The sequence below is a fragment of the Acomys russatus genome, chromosome 4 (genome assembly GCF_903995435.1).
Source record: "Acomys russatus chromosome 4, mAcoRus1.1, whole genome shotgun sequence".
Taxonomy (NCBI): Eukaryota; Metazoa; Chordata; class Mammalia; order Rodentia; family Muridae; genus Acomys; species Acomys russatus.
Window position 1 is genome coordinate 22,648,896 of NC_067140.1, and position 21,173 is coordinate 22,670,068.

The 21,173-nt window shown below is 52.0% G+C and overlaps 1 protein-coding gene across 2 annotated transcripts; it reads right to left on the minus strand.

Moving 5' to 3' along the window:
* Window positions 1–2,916: 2,916 nt before the first annotated feature.
* Zbp1 (Z-DNA binding protein 1) lies at window positions 2,917–12,145 on the minus strand. 2 transcript variants are annotated; one of them, XM_051143898.1, is made up of 7 exons: window positions 11,952–12,133; window positions 10,140–10,376; window positions 9,193–9,381; window positions 6,963–7,130; window positions 5,373–5,537; window positions 4,239–4,454; window positions 2,917–3,142 (listed from the first exon to the last, which is right to left on the minus strand). In XM_051143898.1, the coding sequence occupies exons 1-7, from the start codon at window positions 11,983–11,985 to the stop codon at window positions 2,964–2,966; spliced, it is 1,188 nt and encodes a 395-aa protein (XP_050999855.1). In that variant the 5' UTR covers window positions 11,986–12,133; the 3' UTR covers window positions 2,917–2,963. The 2 variants fall into 2 exon arrangements, with proteins under 2 accessions (XP_050999855.1, XP_050999856.1); XM_051143899.1 differs by lacking the exons at window positions 2,917–3,142; window positions 4,239–4,454; window positions 5,373–5,537; window positions 6,963–7,130 and adding an exon at window positions 7,889–8,052 and having other exon boundaries at window positions 9,195–9,381; window positions 11,952–12,145.
* Window positions 12,146–21,173: the final 9,028 nt, after the last annotated feature.

The following is a 21,173-nucleotide window of genomic DNA, read 5'->3' on the forward strand; positions in this document are numbered from 1 at the left end:
AGGAGCTACGCCTGCAACACTCTACTTACACTTAGAAGCAACATCTTGTCCCTTGTTGTGTACACACACACACACACACACACACACACACACACACACACACACACACATCACAGCTTTCTGTCACCAATAAGCAAGTCAGTCTGGTTATCTGGAGAGCTGAGTGGTGAGCCTCGCTGGAGGAGAGTTGACAGCAAGGATGGGGAGCATGTGTAGAAAGGATGGAGCCTGGGAGAAAGCATGCAGGGTGGAGGCTGGGTGAGAGCATGCAGGGTGGAGGCTGGGAGAGAGCATGCAGGGGATGGAGGCTGGGAGAGAGCATGCAGTGTGGGTGGAGGCTGGGAGAGAGCAAGCAGTGTGGGTGGAGGCTGGGAGAGAGCATGCAGGGTGGAGGCTGGGAGAGAGCATGCAGGGTGGAGACTGGAAGAGAGCATGCAGGGTGGAGACTGGGAGAGAGCAAGCAGGGTGGGTGGAAGCTGGGAGAGAGCATACAGGGTGGAGGCTGGGAGAGAGCATGCAGGGTGGGTGGAGACTGGGAGAGAGCATGCAGGGTGGAGGCTGGGAGAGAGCATGCAGGGTGGAGGCTGGGAGAGAGCATGCAGGGTGGGTGGAGGCTGGGAGAGAGCATGCAGGGTGGAGACTGGGAGAGAGCATGCAGGGTGGAGGCTGGGAGAGAGCATGCAGGGTGGGTGGAGGCTGGGAGAGAGCATGCAGGGTGGGTGGAGGCTGGGAGAGAGTATGCAGGGGATGGAGGCAGAATAGTAGACAGAATGAGTGGAGGTGCTCCAGAGGCTTCAAAGGCATAGAGCCTGTGTGAGCTCAGACACTTCTGGTGAGCAGTAGAGGTCGTGGGTGCGTGAGAGAGAGAGAGGATGCACTGCACTGGATGTCCAACTTCAACACTAAGATTTTCTAAGCGGCAAGTGCAGGATTAGTCTCTGGTTCAGGAGTGGCTGGAACCAGGAACAGACACCACATCACAGCACTTCCTGCAACGACAGGGCATCCCATCTGAGTGTTGCATGCAACACTCCTGGCTGGGCTGGGGAGGACGTCAAGATTCCCTCTGAAACCCTGTGCTGAGCCGCACCCCTCCACCATCATAGATTGGCCCAGGGAATAGCTTCTGGGCGTGGCATCCTACACCTCACAAGGGGAGGCAGAGCAAAGGGGAAGAATGCTCGCACCGCTGGGAGGCTGCACGTGTCTCCATCCTCAAAGCTCCACTGGCCTTCCCCAAGCACTCAGAACCCCAAGGTGCTGGAAATGTTACAGTGACCTTGCCCCATGCATCTGATGACATCACCTCACCAAGGCCACAGCGTAACCCTTGCTTGCTGATTGGCCAACGCCAGTTGATTGACACATGAGCCAGCTAATCATTCCCGCCGGGAGGAGCAAGGACAGAAGGGACAGATGCTAGAGAAGTAGGGTGGACTTGGTGCACCTTAAGAGAGAAGAGCGTGGGGCCCCCTGCCCACTCCTGGCTTGAGTGTGTTATGATGGCAAAAAGTTGCTCACAGTGTGTGAATCCTGAAGGGCTAAGGTCACGCTGACAGGTTCAGGGTCTAGCGATGCACTCTCATTTAAAAACGATGCCTCACAGCTACATAGTGTAAGGAGAGCTTCGTATAGGGTATTAACCTGGTGCGGGAGGGCGTCCTGCGTCCTGGGACCTGAATCTAGGAGGCAACCCCTTTACCACTGACCATCTCACTGGCTCCTGGTTTGATTTTTAAAGTCAGTTTTCGGAGTGACTTGATGCTCTTTAGTCCGATGAGACACTAGCTGTGGGGGTGCTGGTTATGGCTTCTTCTAAGGCACCGAATGTGGTACTGAGTTTCAGAGGTACCCCTTTGTACAGATGTATGGCAAGTCAACCGTGATACCCCCACCCCAGTGTTTCCTCCGTCCTCCTGTTGGTCTCTTTTGTTCCCCTGACTGGTTTCACTTCTACTTTCAATTTTCACTTCTATGTATGTGATTTTTTATGAATCTATGCCACAAATGAGAGAAAACATGACTCTCGTCTTTTTGAGATGTCTTTTATTCACTTAGCATGGTGGGCTCTGCAGCCCTTTCCCAGCAAGTGACACGACCTCATTCTTTTGTGTGGCGGTGTGCATACGCCATACATCCTTTACCCTTCTTTTACTGTTGGACAGCAAGGGTGGTTCCATGTCTTCGCTGCTGGGGACAGCACACAGTCTACATGGATGGGCAGGTATCTGTGCTCTGTTGACTTTTCCCTTCTGGTTAACACCCAGGAATGATAGGGCTGGCTCATATGATTGATGGATTGATCTTGAGGCAGGAAAGGCTGGTTTTGGCTCGTAGTGGCAGGTGTCAGCTTATGGTCCCATGCCTCCATTGTTTTCTGTCCTGTAGCAAAACACAAGGGTGTGGCAGAGGAGGGATGCTCGCTTCAGGGCAGGCAGGAAGAAGGGATAGATAGAGACCGCAGGGGAGACGGCCCAGGCCAGGACTGGGGCTGTGTTGGTAAAGCCCTGTGAAGTGTGCGTGGAACTCTGTCCTTAGCATCTCATAAGCTGGATTTGGTGGAACATGCCTATAATCCTAGCACTGAAGATGTGGAGGCCAGAAGACCAGAAACTCAAGGTCATCCTTGGCTACATGATGAATCAAAGCCAGTCTGGACCACATGAAACCCTGATGTCTTCAGTGACTCTTTTCCTCCGCCCTGCCAAAGTCTCTACCCCTTCCGGTAATGTCCTCAGAAAGCAAATCCATCTGGAGACTGGCATGTGGATGATCTCGGAGCCCTTGGAATGACTTCACAATGATCAGTCCTAGCCTAGGGCCAAGCTGTCAATACCTTGGCCTTTCCAGGGAGTATTATATCACATCCAAATCTCAAAAAAAAAAAAAAAAAAATCTACTCGGAGCCCTGAGTGCAGCCACAGGAAGTCCCACAAGCCACCTGCCTGTGCCCTCTCGGCCTCTCACCTCACTCCTAAGTCTGACAGCTCTGTGTCTGGGACTCCGTCCTCTCTAAGCACAGGTTCTGTGGGCTGGGGGCTGCTGTCTTCCAGAGTCATAGCTCTCAGCTCAGAGGTGAGCATCATGGAGTCGCTGGGGGTGTGGAAAGTGCTTCCGAGGGGTGTGGGTTTAGAACTTGCACCTGGAGGGCGGGTGGGGAGAGAAAAGGACAGTGAAGGAGGAAGGGAGGTCACAGGTCTCTGTGCTGTTTAGTTCTCTAGGGGTTACAGGTGTGCTGCAGACTCCTCCAAAGTGTGTGCCCACACCCACTGCAGTCGGTTTCTACTTGCCCACGTGCTCCACGACCTTGTTCTCAAACTGTGTGTGTGTGTGTGTGCGCGCGCGAGCGTGCGCACGTGCACGCACATGTGTGCTGAGGTCAGATGGCATTGGGTGGAAGTTGGGTCTCTCCTTCAACCCTGCGGGTTCTGGGCATCAAACTCAGACTTGGCAGCAAATGCCTTTACTCACTGATCCATCTCACTGGCCCAGGAAAACTTAAATTCTACATCAAGAGGCCACCGTTCACACCCTCTAGGTCTCCCAGCTCATTTTAAATGGAATGGAGGCATTTCACATGTGCCTTCAAGCTCTGAAAGGCCGGGCACCCACCAAAGCTTTGGGCTCATGGGTGACAGCCCCTCTCATTTTCCAGAATACTGTCCCTGTACTGCTCCCACCTCAGGGCATTGGCAATTGCCATTTTTTTACACTTGCAGCCCCTCCCCAGGATTTGTTGGCAGGTCCCTGTTGGGCCCCCCTGTTTCAATTTTCTCACAGATACACCTTGACTGCAGGACTCACACTTCCCCCATCTGGGAGCACCCATGACTTATCCATCCTGAAGTGTCCCTTCCCTGGGCTCGGTGACAGTGACCCATGGCCCACGGCCTGTTTTCCCTGAGTGAGCCATACAGCACTCCACCATCGGGGTGTGGGGTCCACTAGGGACCTGGGCATCCTGGCCCCTCCATGCTGATCCTAACATAACCATGTGTGGGACTATTTGTGTATGGTCCTCTTACTCAAAATCCAAGAAGTTTCTGCTTCTGTCCTGCTCAAAGCCCTTCTGCAGCTCCCGATTGCCTTGGTGTAAATTTCTACATCTTCCTGCAGCCTGGAGCTACACGCTAACTTTTGGTCCACTCCCTGCCTTCCAGACCCTTGTGTCCTTGCAGCAGTCACTGCCGGATGGTCAGAGGCAGGGTGGATGAGGGAGGAGGGGTACACACAGACACCTGTGTCTTCTTTCGGTTCTTCCCCGTCTCCAGACTCCGCGACTCCATCCTTTGACCCAGGGTGGATGGTCATCTTGTTGCTGTTGCCAATGGTGGCATCCTCCAGCAAGCAGGATTTGATGTGGACTCTCTGGGCTATGTCCCCCTCAGGATGACAGCCTGGCTCAGGTGTTTGCACATTGAATGAAGTTCCTGGGTCAGCCGTGGTGGCTGAGACTTTGAGTAAATCAAAGAGAGAAGCCGGGAGAAGTGAACAGTTGCACGGGGACCTGGCATCTACCTCTAGGCTGGCTGTCCCATCCCCACAGCTGACTCTCACCAGTGACCTGGTAAGCCTTTGTCTTGCCACCCCACCTCGGTGTCCTGGCACATGTCGCCACAAGCCTGGGAACCACCTCTTACCCTGAAGCTCAGCAAAACCACTCTGGCCTCAGCATCTTCCTCCCAGCCTCTGGAGCCCTCCCTCCCTCTTCTCTGTGGCCAGTTCCCGGACAGACGGCAGATCAAGGACCTGCTAACCAAATATGGTTCACACCTTTCCTCTCCCAGCCCCAGCTTCACCCCAGAACCCCCTACACCCCGACTGACTCCCAGAATCCCCTGGGCTCCTCTTCAATTCTGCACTCAAAAAGTCAAGGAGTGTCCATGCTCAAAAGCTCCCTTCACTCCCAGAAACTGTCACAGAAGGCCACCTCAGAGCCCTGTTTGCTATTCTCCTACTCACCATTTTCTCTCTGGGGGCACTTCTCCCAGGCTCTGTTAGTTCCCCCTGAGACCAGTTCCTGCCAGGCCTCTGGCCAGGTTCCTTAAGTCACTGAGCACTGTTAGTACAGTTCACTGTGCTGGTCTCCCTCTCCGCTTCCTTAGGCCATCATGCAGGCCTCTGCCTGTCCCTATGACCTGGCTTCCTCCCTCTCAGCCTCCACTTTGTGGGTGATGACTGGAGTTTGCTGCATGTGGATGCTTGGAGACTGGGGACCCCGAGAGCCAGATCTAAAACCTCAACATGCTATTCAGAGACCCTTCCCAGGGATCAGGGCAGAAAAAAATTCCCATCATGCTTCTCTTCTCACAGAGACACTGGCTGGCTTCAGGTCTTTTCTAGATAATGTGAGGTGGTGGAGGTCACGGTACCTGGAGGGCTGCCACTAAAGCTATAAGCAGAGTGCTCCACTGGATCCCTCGGGAGGGTCATCTCATTGCCATGGCCCAGCTGCACGCGTCGGAGCATAGACTTCTCCAAGTGGATGTGCTGAGCTCCACAGGCACCAGGTGGGATGCCCTGAGCAGAGGGGTCCTCTGGCACAGGGAGAGAGGGATGATAGGGCATCCTGGGACCTGGGAGGAGCAGAGCATTAAGGATTTGCTAGAGACTCTAGATGGCTCTGTCCTAAAGGTCAGGGCACCAGAGGCAGCTGGAGTCATGCGGTCCGCAGCATTCCCAGCTGGGCTCCGGGTACTGTTGGGGCACCTGTCTCCTGGCTGTCCTCAACCTTTGACCCCATCAAAAGAAAGCCCCCTGAGTGGGAAAAAGTCCTCCGTGCCTCTTGACAAGAAAACTCAGGTCTGCCCTGGGTTTATTTCCTGTGTGCTCAGTTTTAGGCTCATTTTTATAATTTTCACATTAAAGAAATGCAAAAACTTTCAAACACATTTAAGTCTGGAAAAAAAAAAAAAAAAGGTGAGCCATTTAACATCCATAATTAAAATAGTCCCAGTCGGGGAAACAGGCCTGCAGTAGAACAGATTTCTCCCAAGGGCATGGGGGAGAATCTGGGTTTGGGACTGACAGTTTTGTGCATGAGTGACTGGGCCAGAGTGTGAGGTCCCCACACCCTCATATGCTTATTACAGAGGAAACACTCACTGGACAGCACCGACTTTCATCTAAACCAGGTGCTGAGGCTGGGGCATGGCTAGGAATGGGTAAGAGCATAGCTGTGCAGGCAGGAGGACCTGGGTATGGATCCCAGCATCCACATAAAGAGCCGGTGTAGCTGAACACACCTGCACCCTAGTACTGGGTGGCACCGAGACAGGAGGATAGCTGGGGCTTCCTGCCTGCAAATCTTGCTACAGGTTCAGTGGGACACCTTGACAGGACAGGACACCTGACATCATCTTCTGGTTCTGAATGGGCTTCAGTAAACACACACACACACACACACACACACACACACACACACACAAATACACAAACATACACACACGTAGACACACACACCATACACACAAACATGCACACACATACACAAACATACACACACATGCAACACAAACATATGCCCATACACACACACACACACATACATAAACATACACACATGTACACACACAAACACATATACATAGATGCACAAACATACACATATGCATGCAACACACACACACACACACACACACACACACACATGTAGATAGATTCATAGACAGATAGAAAGCCACTGAGTGCAAGATGACCCCAATTTTTCAAGGCATAATTTGAGAGTGAGCCATGTGTCCAGAGCAGAGAAGTGCAGCTCCCACCATGCCCAGTTGAGAGAGAAGGAGCTGAATTCTCTCATGCAGATGGACTAGTGGGATCCCTGCTCCTCATTCTGAGAAAGGCCGTGCCTAAGGCCCCGAGGATAAGGAAGTTGCCTTCCCCTCGAAGGACCAAGTCCCCTTTCCATTTCTTTCCCGACCCAGGTACAGCAGGTGACCCGGCCAGGACGCTGCTCTTACCGGATTCACCACATGCTCCCTGTATTTGCATGACGTTCCTGTGCCCGATCTGGATGGCTTCCGATTTGGTGATGGAGATGTGGCTGTGGGGTCCTTGTTGGCAGATCATGTTGATTGGACTCTGCTGGTAAATAACCGCAGGGGACTCTTGTCGGACTCCAGAATGAGCTACAGGATAATAGTCCATTGATTTGTTGTCTCAAGGGCATAGGGCTCTCTCTCTCTCCTATGGGCAAACCCAAACTTCCCTGGGAGCTTGCTGTAACAAGAGCCCAGACTCCATCTGGGGCTCAAGAAAGAGGGCGCAAGGTAAGATTCAGGAGCTGCCTGGGCCTGAGCCCAGCCTTCCTTCCTCCCATCTGACGGACACAGTGGAGCCTCAACTGGAGCATGACCTCAGGTCCCTGCAGCAGGTACCTTAGCTGTGTATCCTAGCCACAGTGGCTCATGGCAAAAGATTGTGGCCACTCCCACCTCGCCCTGTCCCTGCTCTCAGATCCCTCAGTGCTGAGCCTCAGGCTCCTCCCACTTCAGCAATGGCTAGAAAATGCCTCATGTGTTTTGCTGTGCTCTGTTGGCACTATTGAAGATTTAGATATGTCCCTGTGTTTAAAAGCTGCCACCTGGGGTTGGAGAGATGGCTCAGAGGTTAAGAGCACTGACTGCTCTTCCAAAGGTCCTGGATTCAATTCCCAGCACCCACATGGTGGCTCACAACCATCTGTAGTGTGATTTGATGCCCTCTCCTGGCCTGCAGGTGTACATGCAGCCAGAGCACTATATACATAATAATAAATAAATAATAAATCTTTAAAAAATGAAAGAAAGAAAACCAAACCAAACCAAACCAACAAAACCCAAAACAACATTTTTCCCCTAACTACATTTCTGTAAAAATGAACATACTTAGGCTGGGACATTTTAAATGTTCATTTCTTCTTCTGTCTTTAAAAGATATTTTTTCAGGTGTAGTGGTGCATGCCTTTAATCCCAGAATTTGTTAGGCAGAGGCAGGCAGATCTCTGTGAGTTCAAGACTGGCCTGGTCTACATGGTGAGCTCCAGGACATCCAGGGCTACACACACACACACACACACACACACACACACACACACACACACACACACACACACACACACATTTAAAAAGAACACTTAGGGGGTCCCTGAGAGCACTGGACCTCAAACACAGTACCACTACATCTAGGGATCTGCTGGGGCCTCCAGGCCTCTATGCAAGCCCAGCCCAGCACTCCCTTAAAGAATCCCACTCATTTATCAATTTAGGTTTTGTGGGGAGTTTTAGGGTTCAGGCTAGTCTTGAATTTGCAGTTCTCTTCCCTCTGCCCCCTCCTGTGTGCTGGGATACGTGCCCTGCAGCGTCATGCCTGGCTTCTTCAAGTGACTAAAATGCCCAAGATGGACAAAATGCTCACAGAGAGTCATTGTCACCTTCAGGCTGACCCCTGACCCTGTGTCCAGGCTGAGCGATGCCAGCGTGTCCCTTCCTCCAGACCTTCTGCGTGTGTAGCTCTTAGCGCCCTCTGCAGAGCCCCAGGCTCCTCTCTCCTTGGCAATGGCTACAAGAAACCTTGTATGTTTTGCTGGTTCCCACTGACTTTATTAAAGATTTGTGTGTGTGTGTTTGTGTTTAAAATCCAGCTGCCATCTACACTATCACTTGTCTTCCTCTTGTAGCCGGAAATGCTATGGGCACTGTGAGTGAGGTAGGCGGGCCGGCCCACACCAGCCAAGGCCAGAAGCTGGACAGCCCCCCCTCCTCTTTAGTCCTGCCAGCAGCCCCCACCCTGGAACCCCTCCCAAAAGAGGATCAGTAAAATCGGATCCTGAGGCTAGAAAGGTGGCTCAGTGGTTAGAGCATTGGCTGCTCTTCCAGAGGGTCCAGCACACAGCACCCACATGGTGGCTCACTGCCATCTGTAACTCCAATTCTAGCCAGGAGACCCTGTTCCTTCCTTTAGTCTCTGCAGGCACTGCATGCATGTGATGCATATACATACATGCAGGCAAAACACTCATACACATAAAATAAAACAAATCTAAAAACAAGAGAAAACAAAAAAATCTGACCCTAGACCATCCAATCCTTAGCCTTGACTTTTCAACCTGACCCTGGATGACCCTCTCCTGATCGTTGACCTTCCTGACCTGACCCTTGACCACCCACCCTTGACCCTTGACCTCCCCAAACTGACTTTGACCTCTCATACCTAGCTCGTGACTTTCCCGACTTGAGCCATAGATTTTCCATGTCTGGCCATCATAGCTCAGACGGTGGCTGTTCCTCATGGCATACAGCCGTGGGTTCACATCTTTGGCCGTCTTCATCCCCAGAGCCTTGGAGATGTGCAGGGCCCTGCAGGGCCCGTTGGCTTCTAGGAATTGGAAGATTCTTTCATCTGCAAGGTGGGAAGCAGGCTTTTAACAGGAGGAGGGTCTTGGGCTTGCATCTGCCGACCCCCCACTGGCTGTGGCCTGGGACACCTACTGAAGCCCAGGAGCATGGCCTGTCAGAAGCACAGGGTCATCATTCTGAGTACAGTGGTCATGTGGAGACCAGATATGTGAACGAGGCGTTAGCCCTAGAGGCTGGCTCAGGCTGGCACCGCAGTGTCCACGTCTTGGCCATTTAGAGCCCTTGTCTTCTAAGTGTGGGTCTGGCCTCTAAGAGCCCCGTGGAGCCTCTGTGTTTGGCACAATCCCATTCCTCTTAGGGACACAGTGGGCTGGGGTTCAAGGGCTACCCATCTGCTTGGGTCACAGTTTGGGGGTCCTGAGACTGCTTCCCTTCCTGTCTCCATCTGTGAGGTTGGGTGAAGGCAGGTAGCCTTGGGTACAGCATCAGCTCTTGGAATGTGAGTCCTTTCTGCTCAGTGGCTATCAAAGTCGCCCGACGGCTCCGAGGGAGCCCTCACCACCAGCCCTCACTGTCATTGTAACTGCTGTCTGGACGGTGTCTTCACTACTGCTAGAGTCTGTTGCACATCTACTATACACAGGCCTCGGCTCTACATTACCTCCATCGGCCAGAAGAAATCAAGAGACAGGGAGGATGGCAGAGCTCAGATTTGAAGCCAAGTCTAAATCTGGGCTTGCCCATTGTCAAAATGGCGCTTAAGCTGGGGGCCTCTGCTCTTCCCCTACATGGACAGAGTACCGAGGCTGGGCTGCGCGGTGGGGTCCTCGGGGATGGCAGGGGTCCCATCTGCAGGAGCATCCTCGCCTAAGCACCATGTGGCAGGGGCTTCCGAGGACACTTTGGCCTCTCTCTTCAGGCGGTAAAGGACTTGATTAAGTGCTTTCTTGGGCGCTTGGCACTTCTTCACCAGCTGGGCAACCCTCACAGGGCCACCAGCATCGCTCAACACCCGCAGGATCTTTTGCTCCAAATCATCTCAGGGAGGAACAGAGAGAAGAGCTGAGTCAAGCTTGGTCCCCATGGGCTGCCGGCATCCATGCTCCAGAGGTGAGAAAGATCTCCCCAGAGAGCCCAGAGCAGAGAAGGCACCCATGACCTGGGCCAAGCAGACAGCAGCGAGGGTACCACTCAGGGGCAAGGGTGCCAGTCAGGTTGGACCCTGGGTCCAACCTGATGTTTGAATGGCCAAATGGTAGAGAAATGTGCAGGGCTGTCCTGTGTGCCGGTGTGGAACCCCAAACAGGTAGGGACCCTTGCTCTCAGACGGTGGAGCAAGAAGGAGAGGCATGAAACCAAGTCTGGCCTCCAAAATGCCTCTATGATGCCCCAATGCCTCTTCCAGCATGCCCAGGGAGTCAGTCCCTTGCTCTCCAGGTCAGCACTCACATCGATGGCATGGGTATTCCCAGGTCAGGACCCAACAGACATGAGACACACACGCCTCCCTCTCCCATGCCTGATGGAGAAGGAGCCCTGAAAGCCCAGCCCACTTCCCCAGCCTCATGCTCTGCTAGTCTCGCAGATGGCCACCACCCAGCCTCCTCTGTGCCTGACCCTGAGGGCCACCCAAGCTCCGCCTCAAGCTCCTTTCAACACACCTGCCTGCTTTTCCATGCACCTTCTTTTACCTTAGCCCCGCCCCTCCCCAGACAAAGTCTCACCATATGGCTCAAGCTAGCCTGGAACTGACAGCAATCCTCCTGCTTCAGCACCACCTCCACCCCAGTGCTGAGGTTATAAGACTGAGCATCTATTCCTGGTTTGGCTTTGCCTTGTCTTGCGAAAAACTTTGCTGGGGAATGTGTCCTGTAGCTCTCCTGCACTCTCTCCTACCACTGACCACTGGCCCTAAGGGTACACAGGGCACGCAGAGGCATCTCCAAAGGGCGAGCTTGAAGGACTGACTGGATGCAGGGTCTGAACTTGGCAGTTTAGGAAACAGAGGGCTGGAGGTGACGGGCTAGAAAGGTTTAGGGTTAGAAAATCCCCAGGATCCAGGTGAGCTTTAGTTCCTGGTCTTCTCTGCCTGGCCCCGAATCTGCCACCTGGCCTGGCCCTGAATCTGCCACCTGGCTTGGCCCCTCCCTGATAGCTTTCGAGCAATAATGTCTAGTATGTTGTGAGGACTGAAGTAAGAAGTGATTTTTAAAAAGAAAGAAAAAAAGAAAGAAAGAAAAGCAGTAAACTAGGTCCTGTCCACAGCCTCATGCCCTGCAGCCTTGTGGCCCCCAGACAGAGCCCAGGGATTACAGCAAAGATTCCACAAGGTTGGGACTGGATCATGACTACAGAACCAAGGCCACACCTCCTTTATCCAAGCCAAGTCCTCTCTCACAATGGCAGTGCTGAGTCTGAGGCCTGTCACAGGTCTCGGTGACCTCCTCCAGGTCAAGGGTTAACGCATGATGTGAGAGTTGTGGGGTGAGGGACCCCTGACCTAAGCTGGCTTCCCTGTGGTGCCCTGTTCCTGAGCCTTCCCTGATGTCCCTGAGAACTGCTCCTAGGGAAAGGCTAAGAGCCATAGACACCTCACCAGGGACTACAGCTTACCTCCTGTGCTCAGGTCAGCAGGAGCTTCAGCCATGCTCACAGAAGCCTCAGGACACCTTTGGGGCTGGGGGAGGCAGGCTCCAGCACTGTAGCCAAGCCTGAGACTCTGAGTCCCCAGGAAAGGGATGGCTTCGTGGACCTGCAGACACCAGCTGCTTCCACCCCGGAAACAAATACCAAACTGGCTCCATCCCCACCCTCCCCGGCAGCTTTCTGGAGAAAGAGAAAATGAAACTTTGGGGTGGTTCTCCAAAGAAACGATGTCGAAATCGGGGTAGGATAGGCGAGCAATCTGGAGTTAGTTGCATGGTGTGACGTAGGAGAGGGGAGCCTTGGCCTCTGGCGTGGGAATGCCCACCTGGACCCCAGCTTGGAGAGCGAGACCTTAAGGAGCGCCCTCTGAGAGTTCTGTGAGGATGGAGATGGTGACCTAATGAAAAGGCACCTCCTGTGCCTCCTCTACTTGTCCACAGGGCAGGGCTAGCGCTGTCTACCCAGATTCCTTCTAGAAAAAGAGCCCCTCAGGCTGGAGAGATGGCTCGGTGGTTAAAGGCACTGTCTGCTCTTCCAAAGGACTTGGGTTCAATTCCCAGCATCCACCTCAGAGCTTGTAACTTCAGTTCCGAGCGATCTGACACACTCACATCGATGCACATAAATAAAAAATAAAAATAATAAAAAAAGAAAGAAAGAAAAAGAGAGGCCCTCAGTTTTCATAAACACTCAAAGGTGAGTGATCCTCTGACAGTTCAGACATCACTCTGTTCCAAATTACAGAAGCACACAGAGATGGCCTTGTGCCCACAACTTGGCCTAAAATGTGCCCGAGTCTGGGTCCCAGCTACAGGGTGTGGGTGAGGAGCAGAGGGCAGGACCTTGGGACCCCTGTTCGGTAGCTTTGGTACACAGGTCAGGACAGGAGGAGGAAACGGTGAAGGAGATGAAGTGCCTGCAAGAAGTCTGCAAACAAGCAGCAAATGTCGGGCCCCCAGACAACTTCACCTCACAGAGCTTGAGAAGAGGCCACCGGACAGTGGTTTTTATCATTTCTTTGAGGGGCGGGGCAGAGTCTGCAGAACCAGCCAAGGAAAAAAGCAAATTGTACTGCCCATTGCTATCCAAAATAAATAAGGTCACCTTTTAAATGAGCTCTCAGCAGGGCTCCCTATAGGTGCCATTTGGAGACTGGCCACAAGGGGGCGCTCGCTCATCAATCGCCTTTTGCCGAGAGGGTGGTCTTGGTCCCAGGCTGTGGTAGCTCCACGCTTAGATAGGCTTCTGGTCACCCTTGCTCTCCTCACCTCTTTTTTCAGCATCTTTTATTTCCCCTCCTTTTTCTGAAAGGAGTCAGAGCCTAGGTCAGTGGTTCTCAACCTTCCTAATGCTGTGATCCCTTTAATACAGTTCGTCATGTCGTGGTGACCCTCAACCATAAAATTATTTTCGTTGCTACTTCATAACTGTAATTTTGCTATTGTTATGAATTGTAATGTAAGTATGTTTTCTAGTGGTCTGAGGTGACTACTTGATCCCCACAGGAGTTGTGACCCACAGGTTGAGAACCGCTGGCTTTTTTGGTGGTTTTTCTGGTCAGCCTTAGAAGTCAGTTCCCTGATGGACTTTGGTCTCATCCAGTTGCATTCCCTCAGCTCTGCCCTTGTTTGATGACGGCCTCTGCATGCTGAACTCCCCTCCACCCCTATGCTCCAAGGCCCAGCCCGGCGGAGTTACCTCTGTGTTTGTCCAGGACTCATTCACGCACAGTGTGAGGAGGGTCCCGTCCTGTCTCTGAGGTCCCCATCATGAAGCCGTACCATGCCGCACTGTGCTTCCCTGAGATGTTTCTGGGAACCAGCATCAGAACCCACAGCGGGGCGGGGTGGGGAAGGCCAGGACACACATGGGATGGTCTGGGAGTGGTCCCAGCCTCCTTCCAAAGCAGGCTGGAGCCAGGCAGTGGTGGCACACACCTTTAATCCCAGCACTCGGGAGGCAGAGGCAGGTGGATCGCTGTGAGTTCAAGGCTAGCCTAGTCTACAGAGTCCAGGACAGCCAAGGCTACACAGAGAAACCCTTCCTGAAAACAAAACAAAACAAAAGCAGGCTGGAGTGGGACCCACTCCTTTGTGGCTATGGGCACCTAAACCTCAGTTTCCTTAACTAGAAAGACAGAGATAACAAGCAAGAAAAGGCATTTCTATCCCACACCCCACATGCACTCACAAAATTTGTGTAAGCAGAAAACATGTTTGGTGTTTTCTGGAAACAGGAAAGGAAGTTAGGTTCATGAATGCCCTGACCTTCCCAGCATTCCACCATGTCAGAACCTTAATGCTGTGACTCTGCCATGGACAGCTCAGCATTCACGACTCTTTTTTTCTTTTTCTTTTTAATGTTTGAGACAGGGTCCCACTGTGTAGCCAAGCTTGCATTCTGTTTCCTGACCATCATAGCATCATTTCCTGAGTGTCAAGACTATGTCATACTGTGTACTGGAATTCTTACCTCTAAAGGTTTGCAGTACCTTGTAACCTTTATCTTTGTTTAAGATAGATGTCAGAAAGAAAGATTTATAAAGATGTCAAGCTGATTTCCAACACCGGGACGACCTTTTGCCTCTGCAGCAGTAGATTAGACTGTGCAGATGTACCTGTTGTCGTTGCTTGCAACCGTTGGCAGGCACCCCAGATTTGGTGCAGTCACTCGGGTTCTTTTTATCCTGTTTCTCTGCCCTTAGTAGCCTCTTGGGGGCAGGGGTTTGCCTTAACTCTCAGAACAGTTGCTGGAGTTTCACCCGTCACACGCGCATTCCTTCGCACAGGAAGGGTGGGTGTCTCAGACAGCTCCCGCTGTCAGCTAAATACAGAACAACCTGAGGGAGTCTCAGCTGGGAGGGTTGCCCAGGCCCAACTGGCTGTGGACATGTCTGTGAGACAGTAACATGTTAATGATTGATAGGGAAGGACCCGGACCACTGTGGGCAGCATCATTCCTAGGCTGGTGTCCTGGCCTGTATATGAGACAACTGGTCAACCAGGAGCCAGTAAGCTGCGTTCCTTCACGGTATCTGCTTCAGGTTCTTGTATCACTTCTCTCTGTGATGGGCTGTGAAGTATGAGCTGAAATAACTGTTTTGGTTTGTTTATTGTGGGGTTTTTTTTTACACCCAAATGTTTTAATGCAGCAGCAAAACTAAGCGAACACAGTAGACAGCCCACCCCCCCCCCTTTGAAGAGCGCATCTTGTGGGCTACACATGCTTTCTACTAATAACCTATCATACAGAACTTAGTCTTACGGTTCCGACCTCCATGGAATGCTGGGAAAGGTGGCCTACATTCTGGATCACTGTGCACCCAGATAAAATTGGGGCTGTGCTACTTCAGATCACAGCCATATCTATCCCAGTAGATACTGGCAGAGACCTAGGTATCCTTGCCAATTCAAGGCCCTTCCTCAAAGAGAGCAAGGACATTGCCTTTGTGTCTAAGTGTTGAGGTTGTCTGTCCCCTGTGTCACCCAGCCTCTTTCTCTAGCAGATGCTGTGTGGGGTCTAAAGAAGCTGTGTCTGCAGCCTCAGAGCCTCTGCTGTGTTCAAGGCCAATGGGGAGGGAAGGAAGGTGCGTGCTTCCTCTTCCAGGATAGGAAGGGCCCAGAGGTACAAGATGGCATGCCAAGCTGGTCTCTCTTTATCCTGGAGAGAGCACTTTATGTTTTTCTGGAAACTACTAGAACTCTCCGCCCAAAGCAGGGGATAATTACATGTTACTGATCTTGAGGCTCCAGGTTTTGTGATGTCTCTTTGAAAAGAGATATATTTTTATCACACACCGTGTTGGCAAAACCTATCTCCTTTCCCTCCCCATAAGCAGGACTGTGATGTAAGACCCTGGGGAGGCTGGGAGCTAGCGTCGGTCAGAGACGGGAGGTGGCTGGTGACAGCAAGGGGATCCCAGGTGTCTCAAGTCCCCACCTAGAGAAAAGAAAAATGAGCATTATGGCAGGTGTGTTTGGGTGACAAGCTTCCTCTTTCCCTAGAGGTATGGGTCCTGTAAGGCAGAGCAATCAGTGGACCTCAGTGTCTCCCTGTCCACTAGAGTCGGGCACACTTGGGCATCTCCACTTGTTGGCCTTGGACCTTGATGAAGGCCTTGTTCTTTACGGTCTCAGTCCACAGTCCTTAACCCGGGTCCAACTGCAATGGAGGTCCCTTCAGAGAGCTGAGCATGTGTTGCAGGATGCTTGTCTTTTTGCCGCTGTCCCCAGCTGCCCCTCTGTGTGACAAAGCCATCTCATTTGTCATCCTAGTCATTCACCAAACAGTTTAGACACCTGGTGTGTCTAAGTGGTGTGTGATATCAGTCCAAGGTTGAGTTAGAAGGCTAGGCACCTGCCCAGGCCCTCAGAGAAACCTTCCACCTTTCCAGCTGGGGTTTGGGGAAGGTAGCCTATCTTGACTTGGAGCTGGCCATCAGCAGGAAGTGGGCCAGAGGCCAGGGAAGACCGCCACTGGTCAACTGTGGTGTCCTTCCCTCTGAGCCACCTGTTTCAGAATTGCTTTTCCTACATTTAGACAACTGCCCTGGGCTCAATTCACACCTTCTCTTTTGAATTTTATAGTTGCAACATTGTGTTTTACCAACTTTAGTTTTTGTTTTCTTTTGTTTTGTTTAAGCAGAGGCCCTCACTCTTTTCCAGGCTGGCCTCAGATTGGCACCAAATCTCCTATCCCAGCCTCCAGAGTGCTGGGATTACAGGCATGCATGGCTGGACTTCACAGTGTCTGTGGTGTGTGTGTGTGTGTGCGCGCGCGTGCATGTGCATACACGGAGTGCCAAGTGTCTTCCTCTATACTTCTCCACTGTATTTTTTAGTCATGGACCATGGAGTTTACTAATCAGGCCAGACTGGTGGGCCAGCAAGGCCCAGGATAGCTAGGTTCTGGCAGCCCCAGCACTAGAGTGTCAGAGCTGCAGATAGGAGCTGCCTGCCACATCTGGCTTTTATGTGGGTGCTAGGGATTTGAACTTGGGTTCTTAAGCTTGCATGGTAGATCCTTTACCACTGGACCATCTCCCTAGATTTTAAAAACACAAGAAACTCCATCAGTTAGAGCTAGCCACAGTCTCCTCGCCAAATGTCACACTGAGAATGCTTAGCGGGCTAGAATATTTCACTATAAATTCTCTTCAACTATAGTGAAGTATCATGAAATTTTCATGACAGCTAAACGGGGCGATTAATGCATTTGACACGATGCTTGGGTTTCCAGACATTTAATTAAACATTTAAGGTGGTATTTTTTTTTCCTTCTCCCCATAGTTTGAGGCTGAAACTCTTCACTTTCCTTCACGCTATCAGACCCTCACCTGTTGGGTGTCGCCAGCACTCAGTCTGAGCTGGGCACCTGGGACGCACACAGCCAGCACTGTTCTTGTCTGGGCTAGATTCTGGCTCTGCCTAGGAACTTGTGGCTCTCTGTGTGAGTGACACAGAGGCTTAAGAGGCACCTGGTTCCAAGGAACCTCAGAAGCTCAGGGTGCTGGTAAGGGTAGCTGATGTGTGTGGACACCAGGCCCCAGTGGCCTGCCACCAACCACTTCCACATATGCTTTGTGGAGGTGACCCTGGAGAAAATGTGCCCCAGGAGCAAGCTGGGAGTAGGGGGCTGTGCAGGTGGAACCCCAAGAGTGGTGGGGGAAGCAACCTCTGTAACGCTTGGAGTCTGCCACCAGGAAGCTTGTATAGAAGGTGGGCAGACAAGTGCCCCTCGTCCTGCTGGCAAGCTTAGGTAACCCTGAACTGAGGCCAAATGGCAGCCACCCCTGGGCCTCCACCTCTGTATTGACTGAAGGTTTTTAAAACCTTGGGCCTTCCTTGGCCTGGAAGGATGGCTCAGAGGTTAGGAGCGCTGACTGCTCTTCCAGTGGTCCTGAGTTCAATTTCCAGCAACCACATGGTGGCTCACAACCATCTGTAATGTGATCTGCTACCCTCTTCTGGCCTGCTGGTATACATGTAGGCAGAGCACTGTATATATAATAAATAAATAAATAAATAAATAAACAAAAACAAACAAACAAACAACAACAACAACCTTGGGCCTTAAAGACAGTTCTATATGAAGTAAACAGACTATGTACCGGGTAATATGAGTGTGAGTGTGTGTGTGTGTGTGTGTGTGTGTGTTGGGGGCAATGGTAAAACCACCTTGGATCTCTTTTGTGGGGGTTTGTGAGCCCCACCCCCAGCTTCCAAGAGCCTTGTGTTATAGGCCTAGCACACAGGGATGGGCATCCATGTCTTGATAGGACCCCTCTCTCTATTCCACTTTTGGGTAGAGGACCAGGACCTGGTGCTGGCTCACCTGAAAGGCCTCCCTGGTATCCACCTGTGGTTGGGCTTCCTTCACCAGCAAACAAACAGCTTGCTATCCCCTCCTCCGGGGTCAGGGGCTAACATTAAACCTCTCGCACACAGCCTGTGTCTCAGAGCTGACTTCTGAAGACCTTACTTGAGTTTCCTCAGGTAATGATGAGTGATTATTTCCCAAGAGGGAAGAAAGGTCATTAATGTCTGGGCACGTCCTTTAACAGCCCTCCTTTATTGGGGCCACTTGTGGAAGCAAGGGTTCCCTCTGACGCTCCAGTACCACAGGAACTGAAATAGAGGTTGAAAGGCTGTCTAAAGGTCCCCAGGAGCCTCTGTCTTTCCTCCATGTGTCCTCGGTTGTTGCACAGGATGGGAGTGGACAGACAGGAAGGGAGAGCTACACAGGAAAAAAAAAAAAAAAAAAAAAAAAGAAAGAAAGAAAGAAAGAAAAAGAAAGAAAGAAGAAAAGAAAAAAGGGAGAAATTCCACTCTCCAATGAACTGTAAGATTTATTGTGTATTGTGGCTTTTCAGCACGCCATCATTGGTACCCAAGGTTGTAGGTGCATAAAGAACAGCGAACAGCTTCTTCAGGCCTGGGCCCGGCCTCCCACAGCAGCGGGCTCCAGGAATGGAGGAGAAATCACAGATGTTGGCCAGGAATGGGAAGAGGGTCCAGGAGACAGCTGCAAAGGACAGCATCCCCAAACCCAGCCCCAGGACAGTGTGCCGGGGGAGGGGTGACAGGCGACACAGGTGCTGTGGCCCACAAGACAGAGGGCAGTGGCATCTCAGGGTAGGGCCAGGCTCTGAAGTCCAGAGCACAGATCGGAACATTTATTTCACTTATCACTGTAATATTCCATGGTTCTGAGAGCTGAGGGGCACAGAAGTCAGTCACGCAGGCCACTCCCAGGACCAAGAACAGAGAAGGGATCTGCTTTCTGCCTGGCCCTGACATGGGGGTGATGGGGGCGGGGGGGTCACGTCTTAACTGTTTGCTAAGACAATAGAAGGTTCTTTTGCAGCAGGCAAAGTCCCGAAGACCCCAGCTCTGCAAAGCCTGTATGCCTTACACAGCCTCAAGCTCTGCAGTGGAAATGACCACTCTGGAGCAAATGCCTTCCATGAGAATGTGGGGCAGAAGGAACCAAGACCTTTCTCATGACCTCATGGGGCAGCAGACCCCCTTCCCCCAGGCCAACCAGGTCAGGCCCTCTCCCATCAGGGCCTGCCTGACTTGCTGCTAGAAGACAGTGTGGACCAGCATCCAGAGAGCATGGCAAGAGCTCAGGCGCCCTGCAGTGTGCGGGGCTTGGTTGGTCTGCTCAGGACATGAGGTACCTGCCTAGGACAAGCCCTTCCCTTCAAGCTCCTATCCAAGGGACCCCTCTTTTCAGCCCAGGGTTCTTACCTGAGGGAGTAGGTCTGGCCCTAAGCCAGATGAGGTCAGCAAGCTCCCACAACAACCCATAATAAAAAAGCAAAGACAGTCAGTTTGGCTACCGAGGACAGTGGGCACACCAGCCTGGCGTTCGGCTGAAGTCACATACACAAATGAGGTTTTGCTTGTCTAGATTTCCCACCTGGACAGGAGGCACATGCAGAAGGCTGAAGGGACGCTAGGGGACCTCACCAAGCAGGACACATCCACTGTGGGGAGGAAATGGTGAAGGCAGGTAAGCTCTTGGTGAACTGGCCCCAAGAGTGAGACATTGTACAGTAGGGTCCCTGAGCCCTGAGGGAGCACTCTTCCTCAGTAAGGCATCAGATATTGTGCACACAAGGATCATGGGACATCTTAGTGACAGCAAACTCCGATGTCTCTCTTCTTTGAGAGAGGAGTTGGTTTCAGGTCAACCCCTCCTGGCGAAGTGGGTCTCCCGGGAATGTTCTGGTAGAGCGGATCTGCAGAGCTCCAGGCTCAGCGGCAGTGGGGCACCAGGAAGTATCCTAAACTTAAAACATCGTGTGTATAGACAGACATGAGGGCCTGAACTCCAGAAGACTTTCAAGTGCTGTGTACAAGGTATGGCCTCTTGTCTCGTTTACTTGTTGGCTTTCTGCAGAAAATGAAAACACCTCAGGGATGGGAGGGTGAGATGGGGGGTTGCTCCCTGAGTTCCTGCAGAGCCACATGAAGAGGGGTGCCTCTGCCCCTAATAAACCAAACCCATAGAGCTCACACTACACACACACACACACACACACACACCCTTTCCTCTTGTATCCACATAAGACAGAACAGCAAGCCCCCTAGGAGTCCCATCATACCCCAGGAAATGAGGCCCCCCCCAATCCCCACAAAGAAGTAAAGAAAACAGACAAGTGATCAGATCAAAACCAACTGTTTTCCGGGTTGAAGTGGATGGTGCCAGGGAGGGGGAGAAGGAAAGTCATTATGGAGGCTGATGTACGGGCTGGTGTTGGTGGTCGTTTCTTCTAACCCTTTTGGGCTTCCTGGGGGAACACTTGGGCTCGTCCCTTTCAATCTTGGGTTGACTGTTAACTGGCTTCTTGAAGTGAAAATCAATATGGAGGGGAAATAGACGGTCTGAGGTCATGCAGCTAACACCCTGGGCCTTTCCCACTTGCTGCTGTAGCGCTGCACACACCCCAGCCTCGGATCACTGGACTCCAAACCTCTTCTGCAAGAAGTGAGCCGCTGAACCCCCAGCACCGAATGCAGGGAGTCGCTTTAGCTTTGGGGGCACACCTTGCCCCCTCCACTGAACCTTCATAGCTTTTGTGTTTTAAAGAGGAAGAAAAAAAAAAAAAAAACTAAGATTCCTTCGGTAACAGTTTATTTTCATATTGGGAAAGGCATCTGGAACTGGGTGCCTCTATGGGGG